At 47.2% G+C, this 20,876-nt stretch overlaps 1 protein-coding gene across 1 annotated transcript in view; it reads right to left on the bottom strand.

The window, feature by feature from the left end:
- Positions 1-1,294: 1,294 nt before the first annotated feature.
- The window catches only part of LOC138473467 (deleted in malignant brain tumors 1 protein-like), a 107,013-nt gene continuing 87,431 nt past the window's right edge, over positions 1,295-20,876 (bottom strand). The window contains exons 4-5 of the mRNA XM_069612113.1: positions 5,074-5,353; positions 1,295-1,407 (exon numbers count right to left, since the gene is read on the bottom strand). Coding sequence (XP_069468214.1) covers positions 1,295-1,407; positions 5,074-5,353 — 393 coding nt within the window. The remainder of the gene's footprint in view (positions 1,408-5,073; positions 5,354-20,876) is intronic.

Raw genomic sequence — 20,876 nt, 5'->3', positions numbered from 1 at the left:
CACCAGGCCTAGTAAGATCGCTGTTTTGTTCTCCCCTGTTCCCCGCCCTTGCCTTGTCGCGCTCTGAAACACTTGTGTACTGGCGCGATAGAAATAAAATATCAATATCTTTGGCTCCTTGGGGTTCCCTTGTCCAATCTTTAACTTGTTCAAGTTCCAAACACCACAAAAGAAATACCTGGGTCCATTTGAAGCTTCTCAGGGTTCCCTTCCCCAAGCTTCAATCCGTTCAACAATACAACTTGGCTAGGCCTCTCAGAGTTCCCTTCCCCAATCTCAGGCGCCTTTCAATTTCCAATACAAATTCAGTTTTGTCAGGATGTACTTTGCTTTTCCTTCAATATCATGACATCATAGGTATTCCACTGTGTTAGGGCTCTCTGGGTTCCATTCCCCAAGCTTATGCCCCTTTTGGTTTCAAACACAGGTTCATTTTGTCAGGATGTACCTTTCCTTTCAGTTATAGTTCTTGCACACACACTTTTCTTGTGGGGGTACAATCAGAGACTTTCAAAACCGCCTGGTTCTTTGCTCCTCCTAGGCATGACCACTCTGATCTGTAACAACTCTCTTTATCCCTTGCTCCTCCTTTTAAACCTTTCATCTTTGCGTGCCCCCTGTACCCTTTCTTGTTCTTCGCTTCTTCCTCTGCACACTTGCACCTTCCCTTTGCTGTTCCATTTTTCCACTGTGCACTCTTGCCCCTTACTTTGCTTTCTTATCGGGCCTCTTGCGCAACGTACATACTTTCTTTTCCCTTAACGTGCACACTTGCACTTGTCAGTTTCTTTCTCTTTCTTCCTGCACACTTAACAGACTGTCCTCTCTTTACGGTGCACACTTTGCACTCTTTAAAAGTCTTTATTCCACTTTTCGTTATTTGCACGGTTCAAATGTCTGCCTTTCACTTTACTTTTCTTGCGTGCCTCCAGGGCAACTTCCTTCTTTCTATTTCTCATATTCTGATTATCTCTTATACTTTTCTGTCCTTCGTACTCTTTATTTCTCTTTCCACTCTGTGACGCTTTAAAACTGTGTCTTTCTCCTGTTTCGCTTCAGTCAAACGCACATTCCCGAGTTTCTCTCTCTCACTCACCAGGCAGCGTCGCCTTAACAAGCGTTTCCTCTGGATACACAGGGTTGAGGTCAGGGTCTCACCACCTGACCCTCAGACACACTTGGGACAAGCACACATCCCTAGGGAACGAGCACTCCACTGAACGCACCCAGCAGGATCCAGGGTGCCTTACTCCGGCTCCTTGGAGGCAGAGCTCCGAAGCCATGCTGCGGCCCCTCACAAAACCCGGCCAGCGTCTCGGTACACTGTGCTCCTCCAGGTTTCCATTTCTGCTGCTCTCTGTTCCTTGGCTTCTCGGGTCCGGACAGCATCCTCAGCTTGCTCTACTCCTTGTGAAAAACCACACAGTAAAGTGAGTCAGGTTTGAGTGGTCATTATTAAATGCCTGACCCTGCCTGACTTTACTAGTGGGACAACTTGTATTCTTTCTATACTATGTTCCCCTTACTTTCCCCGTGTTGTTTCTATGGGTATCTTTACTGCTCTTAGTTGCCTCTACCTTGTCTCGGTATTTGATGCAAATGGGGAGGGGGAGAAGGGGTAGATTGAAAATACCCCATGAAGGCTGAGGGAGAGTGGGTTGCGGTAATATTGGGACTGAGGGAATACCATGTCTCGCCCTTGGGCATCCTCCTCCCAATCCCTCGTGACCCTCCACTTAGGTGATCCTCGCTCGCTTGTCCACCCCCAGGGTCCGGAGTGATGGCGCTTCCCTGGCCACCTGAATGGAAGATCCTGAGGGAGTAGGTGGGTGAATACCATTAGGTTTCTCGTGGCTGCCTGAAGAAACTGTTTAGCTTGCTAAAAGCTAATCAGCTAAAAGAAAGATTGGAATGTTTAAATAAAATAATGGAAAACACAAGAGAACAATTGTGATGCCTTAATTCCTAGATGAACTTGGTGATGACGTGTTGTTTCATTGCAGTAGCAGTTGGAGGAAACAGATGTGGGTCCAACACTTGTGATGCAGACAAATGATTGTTGTATGTGTGTCTCTGCTTGTGTCTATGTGTTTGTATTACAAAAGTAATATGAACCTTTCAAAATGTTAGGAGTGAAGTTCTCCAAGACATGAAGTATATCAGAAGATGTAACATGATGTGCATGTTAAATTGTTGTCACTCCATATGGATAGCATGGGTAGAACCTGGGATACAATAGAAAATGTGAATGTTTGCTGAAGTTTGATAAAGGGTCCTGGCTACCTGGTTAGGTGCCACAGGAGATTGGGGAAGCTTGGGGACACCACGTTGGATCACGCGATCCATGAAGCTGGGAAAGTGTAGAACAACTCGCAAGTGCTTTTTACTCATCATACACCAGGTTCCAGGCTGGAGGATTTCCCCGACAGAGAAGAAACCATTTATGATTCCAGATTAATGTACATCTGGAATACCACTGGCTGACAGCCTAGAATGGTGAACTGGGGGATACTGTTCTTAGAAACCAGCATAGTAGAGAGAATGAATAGGAGTTAGCAAAAATAACCTTATAAGGTAGACATTTTTCACCTCATTGGCCCCAAGATCAACTGTTTGACGGCCACCGCCCACCAAATCCAATCGCTGGAGCATCAAACATCGACCCCTCACAGTGGCAAAAGCCTGACTCGGCCTGGCCCACCTGCAAAGAGATCCTGGGACCCTGGGACCGAACCGACCTGCATCGTTGAGAGCCCCCCTTCGACCGCGCAGAGCGACAGCATTCGCTCCCATCCGTTGCTCCCGCTTGCTGCCTGGGCTTACACAATCAAATGTTCGGCACTGGGTCTGACTTTGTCAACCCGCCAAGAACAAAATCCAGATCCTGTTTACCACAACTGCCTCCTCGGTACACTTTGGCACTAGAGACTGGTTAGGTCACAATCACAGCTGTTTTCTGAAACAACATATCCTTTTCTTCCTAGTAACCTACCTACCACCCCCAGAACCATGCTCGGAGTGCCACTTTTCTCAGTCTGTCGCATCTTCTCTGTTCTCCCTTCAGGATGGGTTTTTGTACAATATTCTCTACCCTTTCTACTGCAGATGGTGTGTTTAATTAGTATATATATTTTCATAGAACCTTGATTGAACGTTCCCTTTTTTTTGGAATGTGTTACTGTGTTGTTGGGATCACTACTGGTTCACCTTCACACCCCTTTTAAGAGTATACCCTTCCCCCAGCCCACGTTACCACAAAAGGCGAAAGAGGAATATCGCTTAACTGTGAGGGCTGAGTGCGCCATTTTACCCCCACTCGCCCTTTTACTCCTGCTGAGCAGAATCCAATTTGTCACACCCTGCTTTGCGTTAGTTGTCACCTTGGCATTGATACCCAACCACCTCATCCTTCCTTCCTTCAGTTTCCCCTTTGGTACTGTGCCTTCCACCTGTTCTGCAGTCCTTCTTCTGCCGTTCTTCTGACTGCTAATGTCTTGCTGCTTACCTTACTTTTCAGGACTTTCCATATCGATGGCTACTCAGACTCCCAATCTTCAGGCTTCTATTCCTCAATCCTGGGTTCTTCTACATGAAAGATCTACCTACCATTGTTACAATAGAGGGTTATCCCTTCTGGGTTTTCCCATCTTTATGAGTAAACGGGCTGGCAGTCTATCTCCTGACACAGTGGGTTCTTCAGAGAAGCGGCCAAAATTCACTCGAAACTGTCTGCAGTCGTTCCCAGTAAGACCAGTACTTGACATAGGCTTATGATGTGCCACCCTTGACTGGTCAACAGGGTGGTGTAACTAGCACGCTCATGAGGCCGCCTATTGATTCTGACGATGGAATAGGTGACCAGACTTGGTGGAAGCTGAATGTATCACAATTTAGGTTCGGAAAGAACCATGTAAGAGGGGGGCATTATGAAGCACCTCCCGATAATCGCAAGAAAGGATAAAATATCCATGTTGTAGGGGAGGACAGAGATTGCCACTAGCAACTGCTTTGTGTTCATATGTCTGTGTTAGAATAAGTCTTATTTATGCATCCTGTTGTTGTGGTTCTACCTTTTCCAGTGCAGAGGTGGATTGAACCTGATCTTTGCGTGCATGTGAAGGGTAGTGGCTCTTACTCGGTGTATTGACGTGGGTGTAACAGGCACAGAAAGGGGCCCCAGCACCTAGAGGGGTCAGACAACAAGAGTGTCATTCTGCTTGTTTCTGGGACCCTGCAGTGGGGTAGGCCAGCCAAACCTTGTTGGATGGAAGCGACATGGTCACTGAGTACAGTGCTCTAACTGTCAGCCCTTGGGATCCCCATGCCGTGTGATGTGACGTCATCCCTTGTAGAAAAGTTATAAAGTGTTTCAACAGGAGATGTGCTTAGTGGGAAATTAGTGAAAATGTCCCACACTACCATTATTTGAGTGTCAGATGATCACTGGGGGAAGCAGTAACGACATCGCTGGATTTGTCAGAGCAAATTTTGGGATATTAAAAAATTAACATCTTGAACTTGGGCCATCTAATTTTCTTGAAATTGAAATATTAAAATATGTGTCCTGTTTCTTTTTGGGAAAAACCAATACAAAAACCCCTGCTTTCCAACATGGAAATTGCCATGAAACTTGAAATTTAACATAGTGAACGGATCAGTTTCTCGTCACATTTTGTGATCTTTGATCAGCGACATCAAAGGTTACTGAGAAAAACGTTTTCTGAATGTCAGCGCCATATGTCTTGGACTATAGCGTAGCTACCGTGACACTTTCAGATGCACATTAAGAGAGAGGAGGAGAGGAATCTGTACATACCTATCTTCTAATACATGGGAGTCTGGTCTCTCTAGAAAAGCCTGCAGTGTATTTTATATTATGAGCCAGTTGTGATGTCCTTCATGAAAACATGTATCCATCATCAGCCCATCAAATACCCGCTGATTAATTCACCCCAAAGTCTTCCTCGCGTGTACTTCTCTCAAAGCTTCAAATCTTTCCGTTTTCTTTACTCTTTGAAGATGCTTCGGAAATACATTATTTTGTACAATAGGAGAAATCAAAATGTGATGTACCTGAACAGACAACCCCAGCATCATTACTATGGAGACAGTTGTTTACGTTCCACCCTCGGTTGGGGCAGTCCCATAGGTGCACCTCTTGTCCTTTGCAGAGAACATCGTCCAGAAGAATGCTTCCAGTGCCCTGACCAAAGAAGGCCCCACCACGAGAAGCCACGGCAGTTCCACATCCCATCTGTCTGCACACGACCTGCGAATTCACCAAAGTCCAGAAATTATCACACACCGTCCCCCAGGCTCCTCCATAGTAAACCTCAATGCGCCCGGTACAAAACTGCCCGCTGCCAACGAGACGTAATGCCAGGGTTTCGGTATCTTGAGCGGCTGTGGAGACAACAATAACATGTATTTGTTATCAAGTGCAAAAGATCATGCAAAACCGCGGAACCAATAGAAACCATGCTTGTTAAATCACTCAGTATGCCAGCATTTAATGCAAGAGTTGCTTTAAGGAAGTCAGTTAGGAACACAAAGGAGTAAGTGTGGCATTAGCCGCTGCTAGACCAGCAAAAGTAGGTGTTCCAATGGATGTGTCTAAGAGTTGTCAAGACAGTGTATAGAAAACACAAACATGCTTTAAGGTGCAGCTTAACATTTGTTAAGGGAACGCACTTCATTTGCACACGGACAGTCTAGCTATAAGTGACACACGAGGGGCCTTAAAGTGAAGGTGTAAATGTCTGAGGTAAGTGGAGTAGAGACAATTACTTAACGGTAATGTTCTTCCTATGGATTCTCTGCCAACAGGCTCATCATCTGGATAGAAAACCACCAGCATCAGCTGTTCTCAGAAAACCTCACCAGGGGGCACATTGCAGCTCGACTCTCATGCACCTTGGCTCTCATGCTCCTCGACTCCAGACATGATGTCGGCTTTCATACTTAAAGTACACACTATGCCCCCAAGCTCGTTGTGTCACCTTTTTCCTCCGTGCTCAGAAGCCGAGGGAATCGATTCCCTTGTTAAGAAAATGCACATAAAAATAATGGGATTACTTTTTTTAGTCAGGAACTATAACCAAGAATCAATGTGTTCACCGGGACACTTTCCTTTTTTTTTAAACTCCTCTTAGAACTCACCCACAAGAAAACTTTCAGAAGTGGGGAAGGCTATGAGAGTGATGATGAATCTGTGGGAGGACAAACCATAGAATGAACATTACTGGTAAGAAATTCTCCCTTCAGTGCATTGCACCCTCACACAGATTCCTCATCTGAATAGACTCTGATAGCAGTAGATGCGAAGGAGGCGGGCTGAAAGCTTTGCAAAACGGCCCTGCCAAAGCGGGTATCTCTGCCACTAGACAGATAAAAGCTGCTGTGCTCTGTGAAAGTCAGAAGGGATGCCCACATGGTAGCCTTCTGTTGGGGATAACTCCCAAGTATGCCAGAGCGATACTGCAAGTTTACGGACTTCGAGGGCCGAACACCTTCTCCCAGATACACAGAGGACTCAGTCAACGGCAAAGTTCAAACTGCGGTTTATTACAGCCAAAACCACAGGGATCGATACAAGAATTCCAGCATGTCACACAGTAGAAGGCGCGCAGGCCATTTTTGTCTAGAAAACACGTCACTGCTCCGTCAGTACTTGGGCATCTCTCCAAAAACCTATTGCGGCGTGGGATTGGCCGTCGGGAGCACAATAACCTATATGGGTATATATACATGTGATTCTACTGGCTAGTCCATGCCAGGTGGCTGGCCTGTTCCATCCCAGTTTACTAACTATACCATTGTTGCAGAGATATGGGTTTACCATTGGTTCTTGCCCATTGCTACCCAACCATAAAGTACTAAACTGTGATTGGCTGGAGCTGACGTCCCCAGGCCTGGGAGCCGGAGTGGTTCTCAGCTCACTGTGCACCTTTTCAAGGTGATGTGAACAATTACGTGTCTGTATTGTAAGTTTTGTGCACCACCTTTGCCTTATGAGGAATATTCCCCTGTTCGGCGCAACACTTGTTGCATACGTGTTGCATACTTGTTGCATTTTGTGTCTGGCTGCCTGGGATTGGGTCTCCTTTCTCCCCTCTGATCAGCTGCATCACGTGTTTGGAGACCACGAAATTGAGCTCTGCAGCTCAGAATTTTATGGATTTATTCCCTTTTTCTGCAGCCGGTCCCTTTGTCGTCTCGGGTTTGGAATGTCTTCCATATCTCTTGACCTTGGTTGCGGGTCCTGTCTCACACATTGTGCTCTCTGTCCAGCCTGAATCAGCTCAGCTCGCCCCTTGCTCAGTGGTCTGAGGACTGCTGTCATTTTCCTAAACAATGCGGTTTCTACATTGTCCACGCTATATTATATTCTCCATAGGTTAGTCACACTTGGCTCTGTCAGGTCGTTCCATAGGGTTATTTGCGTTTAAGCATCTACAAGCTTTGCTCAGGATCTCTTATGCTTTGCGGTTTTTGCGTTGCTGCATTTGGCTAATGGAAAAAATAATGAAAGCAATGACAGTGTGTATATGTAGTTGTCCTCTGACAATTTATTTTTTATTTGTGTCAATTGTACAAATGGTACATTTACACAACCTTTTATAACAATTCATAACAAAAATCTATGTACATCATCACATTTTATCATACAATTGAAGCAGGACAGTATACTATTCAACATGACACTCATAAATAATGAATTTAAAAAGCAAAATAAAGAAAGAAAAAAGAAATTAGGAATTTAAAGTAGAAACCTTTCAGAAAGCGGAGTCACGATGCTAATCCTCCTTAATTCAATTGATCACCTTCACATTAACACACATTATTTAAGTCAGAGATTCCTTGCTCCGTCACTTTGTTGTTCTCAATGAAGATGTCGATTAACATTTTTACTAATGCAATTAATAATGACAATTGAGATGTCATTAATCCATGCCATAGATCATTAGTCAAAACTGTACCTGTTGAGTGAACAAATCATTCAAAGTAGTAGTTCTCTGATGTTGAATTTGGGAAACAACATCACCAAATGGAAAAGAAACTCAGTCTAGTTCTCTGATGTTGAATTAGGGAAATAACATCACCAAATGGAACAGAAACTCAGTCATATTCGAATCACACATTCTGCATCGTCTCAGCTCACGTGTTACTCCCAGCTTGGGGCCTACAACCTACAGGGTTGGAAGGCAGTTAAACCGAAATTTCAAATACCAGTCACTGTACTTTGAGCTAGGACATTTTGCCAAATAGGGTCTTAACTCAATGGGAGGTAAATACAGTAATTTGTTTCCCTCGTAAAGATTTAGTCAGCTCAGATCCAATAGATCACAATGTTGATCCCATTGTTTAATTTTGTTTTTAAATTTTGTTTCAGACTCTGAGCCGTCCAGACCCAGCATGTTTGTGAACTTATCGCCTCTCATTTTAAGTTTTTTCATGAATGGATTTGTATTTTTCAAAAAGAGAATATTTAGGTGGTACCACAATGTGTTCTCTCCTGAACTAACCAAGGAATAAATTAGAAACAGAGACTTACTAACAAATTGTGACCACCAGGATGTTAGGCCTAGCTCAAGTCTGATGACACTTATGGGCACCAAAATGGGGAGCCCCACCACTTGTTTCAGGATTTTCCCTTCCAAAACATCGAAGAATTTCCTATCAGTGATGTGCATCAGTTTGCATCCGTAAAGAATCATGGGCAAAACTTTGACACAATTTAATTTGTATTCTTTTCATCAAGGAAAGACAAGAAGAGATTGTTTCATCTATTTTGGCTAGGTCCTTCTCCCTTTGTTACTTCACCCCAATCTCGTAGCCTACATATCATATGGAGTCAACTCGCTGCATGGTGGCATTGTTCAATTTCCACATATATTCCCTACAAATTTTCTTGTTGGCACTAACCATTACATACGATTTAGTGATGTTTATTTGTAGAGAATTCTCTGTGAAGTACTGATTGACCCCGTCAAGTTGACGCGGGAGGCCGGCAGGAGTATAGTCCATTAAAAGGAAATTGTCCACACACGCGATAATATTTAATTTAAATCCTGATCACGTCAGCATGTATCCTCCCAACTCTTTACTAGCACCACAAAGGTCTGCTAAATAGTAATTGAAAAGAGTGGGGGCGACTACACACCCCTGCCGGACTCCTTTGGTCAACAAAGTTTTACCTTGATAGATCTCCCAGAGCATTAAGTCCAACCCTAGTAGAATTTTTGGAGTAGAGTAATTGAATCATAGCCAATAGGGCCGGATCAATACTGTTTTTCAACATTTTAGAGCACAGTCTATTGATGTAATCATTATCAAATGCGGAGGTAAGATCAATTGCCACTACATATAATGTTCTCCCTGAATAAGATACATCGTAAAGGCAGGTTTTAAGGCCTAAGCCACTCATAATTGTTCCAACCTCCTTCCTATATCCTGTCTGTAGTGGGCTGAGAAGATGAATTTTTTCTGCCCATTGTTGTAATTCCTTTAGCACCAGATAAAATCTGCAGTGCTCTGAGGGATCAGCGTGATTGCCTTTTTAAAATATTGGTACTAAAATTGAACCCGACCGAGACATGGGAGAGATGTGGTCACTCATGATGTGCGTAAACAAGTTGAAGAGGATGTCTGCCCAAAGTACAGGATTGTTCTTAAAAATCCTGTTAGTTATTCCATTAGGTCCACATCGAATTTAGTTGTTTAGTTTACTGATGATAATTTCAATATCGAGCCGTTCAAAGGTGAGCGGATGATTTTTAGAAGCAAGTTGGTGTACTTCTAAGATCTATGTGTGTACATTCCTGCTCTATATTTAATATAAAAGAAATCGACCCAATCTCCCTCGCTTACACTAGTTGATTGAACCACGTTTTGCACCATTTCTTTGCTGTTCAGTGTCCACCATATTGCCTGAGTGTCTTTCTTAATTATGTTGTTCAAGAGCACTTGGCTGATTCCAACATATATTTCAATTGGATGTAATTTGCACCAAAGCCTGTATCGTTGTTTAATTTTTTATTCTGTTTCTCTTTCTCCATAGGTACAAGGTCAATACGTTTTCGCAAATGTCTTATTTCTTTGCGCATTGCACATTTGCGCTTCTGGATTTCAGGATCATGTTTTTCCCTGCTAAGAAGGAAAGGCGCATTTATTGGTTTGCACAGCGTTTTCTGCTTTGGTTTCTCAAGTCGCGCTAATATATTAGGGATATTTCCTGGCATAGATTGTGCGATTTTCTCATTGACACTTAGTCCAAGCCGCCACTTATTCATCCCTGAGTTTATTATACTAGAATCTATGCTATATTGAGCTACTTTGTTACTTGAGTTGGACACAACCAATGATTTTTCTAACATGTGTTCTCTAAACCTTCAAAAGTAAATGAAATATTTAGAATACAATGATCACCTTTTTTAGATTTAAAAATATCTAGGGGACCAATTAAATCATCATCAAATTTCTTAACAAAAATATAATCTATGATCAAGATCGCCCCAGTCAGAAGTCCTTAACAAAGCACTGGCAATTAAAATTGCCCACAATTAATGTACCAGCATGTGGGTGGTCATTTGACCAGGTTACCAGTACCTCTTCAATTTCATCGAGCTTCTCCACAAGTGTGGTTCGCCCGTGTAATTGACACACTTGCCTCCCTGTTTAAGACTGAATTATGACCACGAGAATTCCAATTTAGAATATGCCATACACTAATTAAAACCTTGTCAGCCTCGAGCTGAGGTTGGGAAAACTGAGGAAAGCCAACCCTAGCTTGATGCGTCACAGTTTGAAGGGAGTTCCTGCCACCTATCTGAATCGAAATGACGTGCTATCTTCATCCTTGGTCTGACAGGTGCAGGCTCACTGCAATTACCCTGGCGGCCATAGTAAGATTCGAAGCTGCTGTTCTATGACTAGTGTTCTATGACGAATTTTCCACCATTTCTTAGTGGAAAAAAACTGCACATTTCCCCAATCATTCATGATCAAACAGGTGAACAAACTTTAGGTCCTCATATGTGATTGAACTACTGAGTTGATCAATAGAAGTCAAGAGTATAAAAGATTGTAGCACCATTTTAAAGCAGCCAGCCAAGTTGAGTCTCCTTCCTTCGAGTCATTACAGGTTGAATCACTGCCTTGAAAAGGAAGTGAAGTGCGGTCTAATGATGACGCTGGCCCCGTTATCCCACTTCTTCCAGATATTAGGGTGCCAGAAATCACCTCGTTAGAGGTGTCCTGTGAGATGAATAGTCCTGGAGACACACTTAATCGTTCCTGCAGGCTTTCCTGCATGTTCTCAATTGCTTTTATTTAATTTTCGAGACTAACACAGGTATCAAAAATATTAGTGTTAGCCTGATGTTCCACATTAGTCACCTTGCAAGGGGCATTGGGATTCAATTGTGTGTCAGTAACAGTTATTAAAGTATTATCCGATATCAGACACTCCTCTTTAGTAACCTGACTAAAGAGTTTAGGTGGTTGATGAGGAACACACTCTGAGATCTTTCCTTTTTTTAAATTCCTGGTGACTCCATTTGTTGTGCATGGTTGGCTTCAATGGTAATGCCAATAGTTTTCTCTGTAGATTTCTCGGCTGCACTGCGCAGCAGATAGCGTTTCGATTTTCCCTTCACCGTGAAAGCCGGTGTTTCGGGGGTCAAAGCGTCTTGCCCCACAGTCTACCCGCACTCTACACGCTCTCACAATAGAAGGTTTCTAAGTTGCATTGGTAAAAACATTGATGGAAAAGAGGGAGGGGGTCGCATATGCGATTTTCTACACAGTCGCTTAATCCACTTTTCACTGTTTCTCCACTCATCACTTCGCACAATTTCACTTAGCTTCCCTTCCCCCAATACTCAACTGTGAGCTCTCACCCACCCAGGGCTTCAATAATCTTGTGTGCCCACAAACACTATTAATAGAGAATAAGCGTGGGAGCGCAGGAGTTTACAAAATCGTTAAGCTAATCTTCAAGCCCGGAGCCCTCGAGCAGCCCTCTGCTGTGAAAAGAGGATCTGGTGTGGCTGCATTGACTACTTGCCCCACTAACCTCCAAGTCTAGGCCAAGGCTCTCTGGAAAGCTCTTACCAGTCGGAGTGGGGGTGAGGGTGGGCATGGGGGAGTCAATGAACTCAGAATTAAGGCACTTTGTTTGGTGTCTCTGACGCGTCTCTGCGGATCTGCTTGCAGCAGCGTGTTTGTGCTGTTCGTTCATGCTCATTGTCAGTTAGAGGAAAGGACCTCAAGTCTCTTGCGTTTCTCGTCTCTCGCTGTCAAGCCGCACTGCTTCTCCAATGCTCAACAACTCAACAACAGCAGCCGCTTCCGACAGCTTCTGAGAGTTAAAAATTGATAGCATGTCTGACTATAGAATGGTACGCTTGTGTTCTTCATGTATTCGAATGTGCGTTTGTGTCCAGAAGTGCGGATGGTACATGTGCTTCACATGTGTTTCATGTCTAACGCTGCTATGTTGTGGTGTCTCTAATGACGTCAGCACCATGGCTCCTTGGTGCTTAGTCAAGGCTATCCATATAGGTCTCTCTGACCATGGCCTCCAGTTCTTCATTCACACATGGGTAGATCTGCACTGTGACAAGTCGGTAGGGCTGACTGAGAGGATACCTCTCAACATATTTATCGATCATTGGTCCGTTAGGAATTCGTCCGAAATAGTATGGATGTTACAGTGTTTTATGGCCTTTCATCTCGCCATTAAATTTGGTGGGGGAGAGGGTGGCAAGAACCCAACTCACTCTTCACTTCGAATGTCCTTCAATGACACCCCTCTTTTCAGAGCAAAGAAATCAGCCACCCTCCTTGTGGAGTGGGCTCACTGTCTCTAATGTTTCTCCATGCCCGCTTTTTTGTAACACTAAGCTGTGCACAGGATGGTCCAGCGAGAAAAAGTCTGTTTGGTCACTGCATGGCCCTTCGATGACCGTACCTGCATTATACTTACATGTCCGGCCGATGTAATTGCCACTAGAAACATAGTTTTCAATGTGAGACCTGATCGACACAAAGTGTAAAGTATCAAAGGGACCTACCATCCAGTAGGAAAGTGCTTGATAGAGATACCAGGTTAGGACTAAAAACTGAACTGGGGGAAACAAATTGACAAGCCCCTTCAGCATTTGGGCAACCATAGACCCTGAAAAGAAAGAAACCTGGTCCAGTAGTCTTTTAAAAAGAGAAAGAGAAGTCAGGTTACCCCAGGTACCCTTTATCTGTGCCCAGCTGTAGACCTTGCTTGGCCAGGGACAAGAGAAACTCCCGGGCCACCCAGAAGGGTCACGCGCCTCTCACACATAATGCACAAACCTTCTCAATCTGCACGCATAGATTGGGCCCGTAGAAGGCCTTTGTGTAGCCAGCAACATTTCTAATACATCATCCTTCAAGTCTCAGCCATCATATCTTAGCCTCTCAAGAAGCATCAGGCGAGCTGAAACTTCCTGAAATTCCTGAGAACCAACGGTATGACCGGAATAGGGGGTAAGGCATAGTGAAGTCGAAGGCCCCACCCTACTGAAAAGGCATCCCCCAGAGCTCCCCTCTGGGGAAATTTCCACAAGCAGAACAGTTTGCACTAGTTACCACGAACGGTTCCCCCACCATCATATTCCCCTGGTCACACCACCACAACAGAACGTTGACCACTGTCCTTGAAACCCTGAGGACATCCAACATTTCACCAGAAAACCGCGACCATTGACCACAGAGTAGCCACTGTAGGCAACACATCATCAGACTTGCCTCTGACGTCAGAAAAATGAAGGTGGCCATGAGGTCCAGGAGGAATCTGAGTCTGATAGATTGTGCAAGTTCCGGAACAGTGTGACCATTTGACCAATGCTGGTGCTTCTTTCTTTGGCGGGAAAAGCCATTCCCACCTGTGTATCCTGGACTCCCCTGATGAATTGCATCCTCTGTGCAGGTGTTGTGTGTGATTTCTGGAAATTCATGGAGAAGCCACAACTTTGAAGCAAGTGTCCTCGAAGGTGCCTCGATACCTGCTTCAGAGAGCAGCCCCAGATGAGCCCGTCGTCCAGATACAGGAGGACAAAGACTTGGTCCCTCCTGTGATGGGCCACCACCACTGCCATCAGCTTGGTGAACACTCTGGGTGCATAGGTCATCCAAAGGGAAGCACTTTGAATCGGAAATGCTTCTTCCTGATGTTGAACCTCAGGAATCTCTTATGCCTCTGGTGCATCGGCACATGGAAGTAGGCGTCCTATAGGTCCAACAACACCAACCAGTCCTGGCTTTGCAGAGCCTGGAGAACTTCTCACAACGTCGCCATCCTGAATTTTCCTTCCTCGAGAACATGTTTAAGCCCCTGACCAAGTCCTTACCCCTACCCAAAAGCACCAATTCATTCCTCCGGTGGTCAGTCATAATTTCGAAAAAATAATGTCGAATGACAAAAATGTCGAAAAAAAAATGTCGAATTCCGTTTTTTTAAATTATATATTTATTTTGGGGTCCGGGAGTAAAAAAAAAGGGTAAAACAAAAAAAAAAATTAAAAAAGGGGGATTGGGGGAACCGCCCCATTTAAAAAAAAAAAGTATTGAAAATAAATTCGACATTTTTATTTTGACATTTTTTTTCGAAAAAATGACTTTAGACATTATTATTTTCGAAATTATCACAATAAACCCATTCCTCCCTCTTGAGCTGGGACCTCCTCCACTGCTCCCTTTGCTAACAATGAAGCTAACTTTCCTTCAGCTCTGGCTCTGAGTCTGAGGAGGCCTGGCTGGAGTTCTGCGCAGGAATAGAAGACAGTAACCTCAGTCGACCAACTGAAACACCTGAGCTTCAGAGGTGATCTCCAGCCACCTGTTTGAATGCTTGGACTCTCTTCACTTAATCAGCATAGTGTGGGGGGAAACCTCAAAGAGGTTTCGAGGCATGTGCCAGCACTGACGCTGAAGTCACCTGACTTCCATCTGACCTTGGGCATAAACATCTCTTCTGTGTCCTCCTCATAAAAGGGGCATAGCAACAACAAACCCTTCCTCTTGCACCAAAGGTGAAGGAGAACAATGGGGTAGGCTGTTATAGCGCCAGTCCTAAAGATGTAGCTGTGATTTGGGACTCTTTACATTTTTTCAGAGACGCATCAGCTTTCGGGACCAAAAAGATGCTCCCTGTTGAAAGCCATGTCCAAGCATCTTGTTTGAAGGACCCTCACCATCAGAGGCAAGCTTCCCTGTGGAGAACCGCTGACGTCCCCAAAGACTGGGCAAAACAATCTGCTGTGTTCAAAGCAGACTAAAGGAACTGGCAGGCCGCCTCCTTACCCTCTTTGATGATGTCCAAAAAACCATCTGTGAGTCCTCCCTCTGGTAAATGTGCCAACACATCACTCCACAAAGCATGAGATATCTAGAAGAGAGCTGGAGGCATTCACCTTCAGCACAATGTTCAGGGACACAACGATTTTCTCGGCAAAGACATCTGTCTTTTTTGAGCCTCTGTCCATTCGAAGAGTCGATGTCGACGTCCTCAAGTTGACCGTCACAACCTGGACTAATAATCCCTTGCGACACCAGTGCATGGAAATGAAAGACTGGTCGCCATGTGCTTGTATTTCTTGGTGATCTTCATGTCAACGACCACTGTCGAGCACAGGTGTTTCCACAATGCCATAACCAGATCTGTGATGGTCGCGTTAAATGGAAGGGCCATATGAAACTGCGACACTTTTTGTAGGGTATTTGTCATTTCGTATTGTATCAACGGCTTTGAGGGGCGCGCAGAGGTCTACAGCCCACCACCTTCTCAACAATTTTACCAAATTGTACATTTAGATGCATGTGTGGTGCTGCCTGGTGAATGTCGACATTGGGAGATGTGTCCAAACCGCTCACATCATGAAGGCTGGGGGCCAACTGTAAGTCAAAAAAGCAGACACAGAGTTGATCCCTCTAACCCAGCATGCAGTTCAAAGCTGAAGGTGTCAGGATTCCCCTCTTCATCGAAGATCGAGTGCATCAACTAAAAATACTCAGTCCTCATTTCAGGGACATAACCCTGGGTCTGCAGAGTGGCCAGAGCTGAAGCCATGGTCCTAGTGGTTGACACTGGCACACTGGTGCCCCCAGAAGTAATGGTTGAACTCGAAGGACTAACCCTCTTTGACTTCAAAGGGGCTGAGCTTGGGAGCGTGTCTCCCATCTCTGATGCATTCTTACTGGCTCCCTTGTGCACAGTAGTTAGCAATAGCGCTGACGACATCAAGGCTGAATCCATACCAGTCACAGACTTGGTGACCAGATCAAGCATTTCCTGCTCTAATTTTCCCCATTCTCCCAACATTAAGATATGCGCCCAGATGCCCTTGGGCCCGGCACGCTATATAAATAAACAAAATAAATAAATAAATGCCCCCATGGACAGGTATGACTTACCCCCCTCGGTTGATGAGTAGCTGTTGTCTCGTCTGTGCCTACGCTTATTTGTTCTTGTGGGAAGAGGAAGAAGAGGAATGATGTGAGTTACTGAAGGAGTGGGATCTCTTCATCGACTTTCTATGGTGACTGCCTTACCTCTCACCCTTCATTTAAAGGGTCGGCCCATCAGTGTGGACATGCAAAGACTTAGTGGTCGGGCATGCCGATGACTTCGATGGGGGCCGACCTATTACCAACTTCACTGAGCATTATTCCCTTGAGGCGTTCGGGTACCTGGACTAAATCGAGGCACAATGCTCCATGTGATGGTCTACTAGCTGCAGTGGTTGAAGTGAGCGGGAGCGGTCGGGAGCGGTGCTCCTCAACTTTATTAAATTAACTTTTACAGCTCCTATACTTTTATTTTAAAAAGAAACCATTCCGGAATGGTTTCGTTTTAAAATAAAAGTGTAGGAAGACGTTGCAGATTGCACTTTCAATGCATTGCATTGAAAGTTCCCTTAAACAGCAGGCGCACGAGTTTGGGGTTTGTATTGTGTGTGGGAGGGGGTGTGGTGATGGGGTTTGTGGGGAGTGGGTGAAGGCCAGCAGAGAACATAGTTCCACTACTTCTTTTTGTACACTTCGACTACTGACTAGCTGACATCATACACAGATGTTGTGTGGGTAGGTGATGGACATTTTGGAGCTGCAGTCTCGCCTGTGTTAAAAATCTGACAGTTTGGGCGCCGACATAGTGGCATCCGAAAAATATTTTGACATCCTATTCTGACACAGCATGCTGAGCATACAGACAGAAAATAGGAACTGAGGCTGGGAAGCATAGTGAGTACTATAAGTATGGACACCAAAGTCATGTCCGGAGTCATGGAGCATGAGATCCGAGGTGCATGAGAGCTGAGGATGATGTTGTCGAGCTGCACTACGCCACCTGTCGAAATTTCAGAACTAATTTTAAATAATTACTTTGCAATGGGGGGGCGTGGCTTCGAGTCATGGTGGTCGGTTTGGCTCTGTGAGAGCTCCCAGCTGGCGCCACGCTACCAGACACAATGCCCGGTCTGACCTGCTGAGAAGCAATGCTGTGCGGAGCAAAGGCTGGTGCACGTCCTGGAAGTCTCCCGACGCGAAACCGTGGGGGCTAACGGTTGTTCCTCCGGGCTCTGAAGCACGCAGATCCCTCCTGCAGATCGAGAGGAAAATGGCAGTCTCCACCTAATCGCGGCGCGGCAGTTGGAGGTGCGGCCCGATCTGAGCCCGTGACACGAGTTGGGTGCTGTGGGGCTTCGGGACCTGCCCCCGACGCATCGGACCATCAGCAGCCGCCGGCAGAGCGGTGAGCCGAGCAGGGCTCCCCTGGCAAGCGGCGCCTTCTTCTTTCCCTGTGCCTGGCAGCCTCCCCCCACCCCCGCTGTACGAACCACCAGAGTGCTGATTCCCGCCGCACTTCTGCGGGGGTGGGGCCTCGGTCTGGGGACCTCGTCCAGCGGGCCAGACTCCTAGAGCTTTCGTCCCCCCCGCCGGAGAGCGGATCTCAGCCTCAGCCAGGAGCGACTCACTGGGTGCCTGATCTCGAGCCCACGCCGGGGCTCCTGGACGCTTCTGGGCGGGAGCTGCTGGAGTCGCGGTGGGCCATCGGGCTCAACTGCGGAGAGGAGCCCGGCTCCTGCCTGGGGTGAGTGCCCCCCCCTCGGGAGTGCGGCGACGGAGGGGGACCTGAGCCATCCGGACCGGAGCAGCCCAGTTGCGTCCCGGCCCAGGTCGCAGAGGCTTTGCTGGGGACACTTCGCGCCCTCGGGCAGAGAGCGGAGTCCGGCCTCAACTTCAACCTCAGAGGTGGGGCCTCCTCGGGAGCGACACTCCAGGATCCTGCGCCCGACCCTCCCCCGGAGCTCCTGGACATTCCTCGGCGGGTTCCGTAGGGGCCGCTGCGACACCTGCCCGAGGCACAAATACCCCCCCCCTCCGGCACACAGCCATGGAGTGGGTCCTGATCCACCCGGACCGGAGCATCCCATCGACACCGTGGCCCTGGTTGCAGGGGCCTACTGCTGCGGGGGCCCGGGCACCCTCTCCAGCTAGCTAGATACTCTCTGTGTGCCTGCCGGGCCCTCCCCCCCCGACATCACTAGCTGACCCCCGGGATCCTGGGGGGTCCCCCTTCACGAACAGCTCCTGTGGCAGCCTGACATCACCCCCATTCCTGAACATTTCTGCCTGGAAATCTGACAAGCCTCCACTCCCTCTCCGACCCCCTGGACGGAAGCCAGACAGGCGAATAGGACCGTGCCCAGTACAGACTTGGCGGCTGGGGCCCCACTCTACATCCGGACCATCCTCTGCATCACTGGAGGATCCCTGCCACGGCCCCCCCACCTCGCAGGGGGTGAACGGGGCCGAGCACAGCACTGAGGGGGAGCCTGCCTGGGGGCTCCCCATGCCTGGGTCCCACATCCATCGTAGATCAAGGTAAGGCGGCACCTGCCGTACCACGCCCGTTGGGACTCCACCCATGTGCTCCGGGAACTGGGGAGTCACCCACGGGGCACCCTCCAGAGGCTGGTCCGGCTCCTGCACTTTACCATCTGAGCCCGGGGCTGTGAGCTTCTACCAAGTTTTGTCCTGGCCTTTAAGTGGGATCCGACTCTCCTAGACGCTCTGGAGCTTTATGTGACTAGATGGGGGTCAGGGGCCCGAGGCCGCCTCCGAGAAATTCTCCCTAAAGCAAGATTCCAGGGTGCGATCCATACCTCCCAAGCTAACTGGCCCTCCACCTCGAGGTACAAAGCAGAGCGAAAGATTCTCCTTCCCTCTGGGTGCGGGGTCCCCATGCATAGTTATGTCCAGAGCTAACAAAGCAACAAAGCAAACGGACATCTCCACGCTGCTAAACATGCCTGCAAGGGGGGAGAAAAACAAGAAGAATGAGCGCAGTGAGGGGGGAATGGGAAATGCCCCACCCGAGTGCCAGGCATCCATGGCCTCCCAGTCTGTCACAAAAGCTGATTTGCATGATCTCTTATCAGCCCTAACCAGGGAATTCCAAAAGGGGACGGAAGAAGTAAAAACCCAAATTGCTTGCCTGGACAAGAGAGTGGGGGAGATTGAGTCAAGAACTGAGGAAATTAAAACAACGCTCTGCGAACAGAACTTTGAGATCGGAGAGGGAGCTGATAGAATTAGGGCCCTGGAGTGCAGATGTGAGGCACTCGAAGCCAAGCAAGAAGATGCTGAAAACTGCTCTAGGCGGAACAATATCAGGATTTGAGGCATTCCACTAGCGATCCCGGAGAAAGACCTCCCATCTTACGTAGCCGATCTCCTCCGCCACATCATCACCCTTCCAGATGACGCCCCCCTAGAGCTTGACAGGGTGCAAAGAACCAGATCTAGACAAAATCCTAATGGCTCAGCTGATGTGCTGGTCAGAGTCCACTTTTACAAGCTAAAGGAGGAGATAATGCAAGAAGCCAGAGCCATGGAACACATCCACTTCCGGGACTCAGAGATATCCCTTTTCCAAGACTTGGCAGCAGCGACATTAGCAAAACGAAGAGCTCTCAAACCCATGGCTGACTGGCTATGTGAACGCAAGATAACCTACCGCTGGAGCTTCCCCTCTGGCCTCGCCTTCATATGGGAGGGGAAAACTCGACAAATCCCTTCCTCGCAAGAAGCGGAACTGTTCATGAACCCGGAGGCGGGAGGGGAGGCCCCTGGGAGCTCGAGCCACTCACCCGAGGGAACTAACAGAGAATCTCTCCGCTCATGGTCCCAAGTGGAGGGTCGTTGCAGGCTGCGCAGCCCACCCTCCAAGGGTAAGAACAGCAACAACCGCTGAGGCCGCCCCCTCTTTAACCACCCATAACTCTGCCTCGGCGGATGGTACTCATGGAATGAGGGGTTTCAAGCCTGCCTGGGCCCTTGGCGGAAACGACTATCTATACTCCATCCCGCACTTTTATATTTTCACCGACAATGCACAAGGCCCTAGGGTCTCCCATCTAGCTGGTAGCTACGGCCCAGCCGACAGCCCCGTTTGTAGAAGGCTGGTCTGGATACCGATACCTGTTTCTGTTTTAGGTTTTGTTCTAGTTTCTTTTGTTTGATCACCATGGTCAGAGGGAAGGGGGGGAGCTAGATCTAAGAAGATAACTGAAGGAAAGGGTGAACCAGGGGTCAGGACGCTAGCTGCAGGGGGGTTTCTCCCCCCATACTAGTCCTCCGCAACATGCACAGCCCTGCCCACAGGGGAAGGGGAGTCTTTAACCCCGCACTCGGTCTGAAGCAGGGGAAACCCACTAACTGACACACCGACGAATGGCCCTGCCGGATAGAGAGCTTTCGGTGTTAACCTGGAACGTCCAGGACCTGAATGCCCCTTGGAAGAGGAAGTCTGTAGAGCACAGGCTTTCCCAGCTGGC

Source organism: Ambystoma mexicanum, chromosome 8 (genome assembly GCF_040938575.1).
Source record: "Ambystoma mexicanum isolate Mex_15411 chromosome 8, UKY_AmexF1_1, whole genome shotgun sequence".
NCBI classification, from domain to species: domain Eukaryota; kingdom Metazoa; phylum Chordata; class Amphibia; order Caudata; family Ambystomatidae; genus Ambystoma; species Ambystoma mexicanum.
This window is presented reverse-complemented; position numbering and strand designations above follow the sequence as displayed.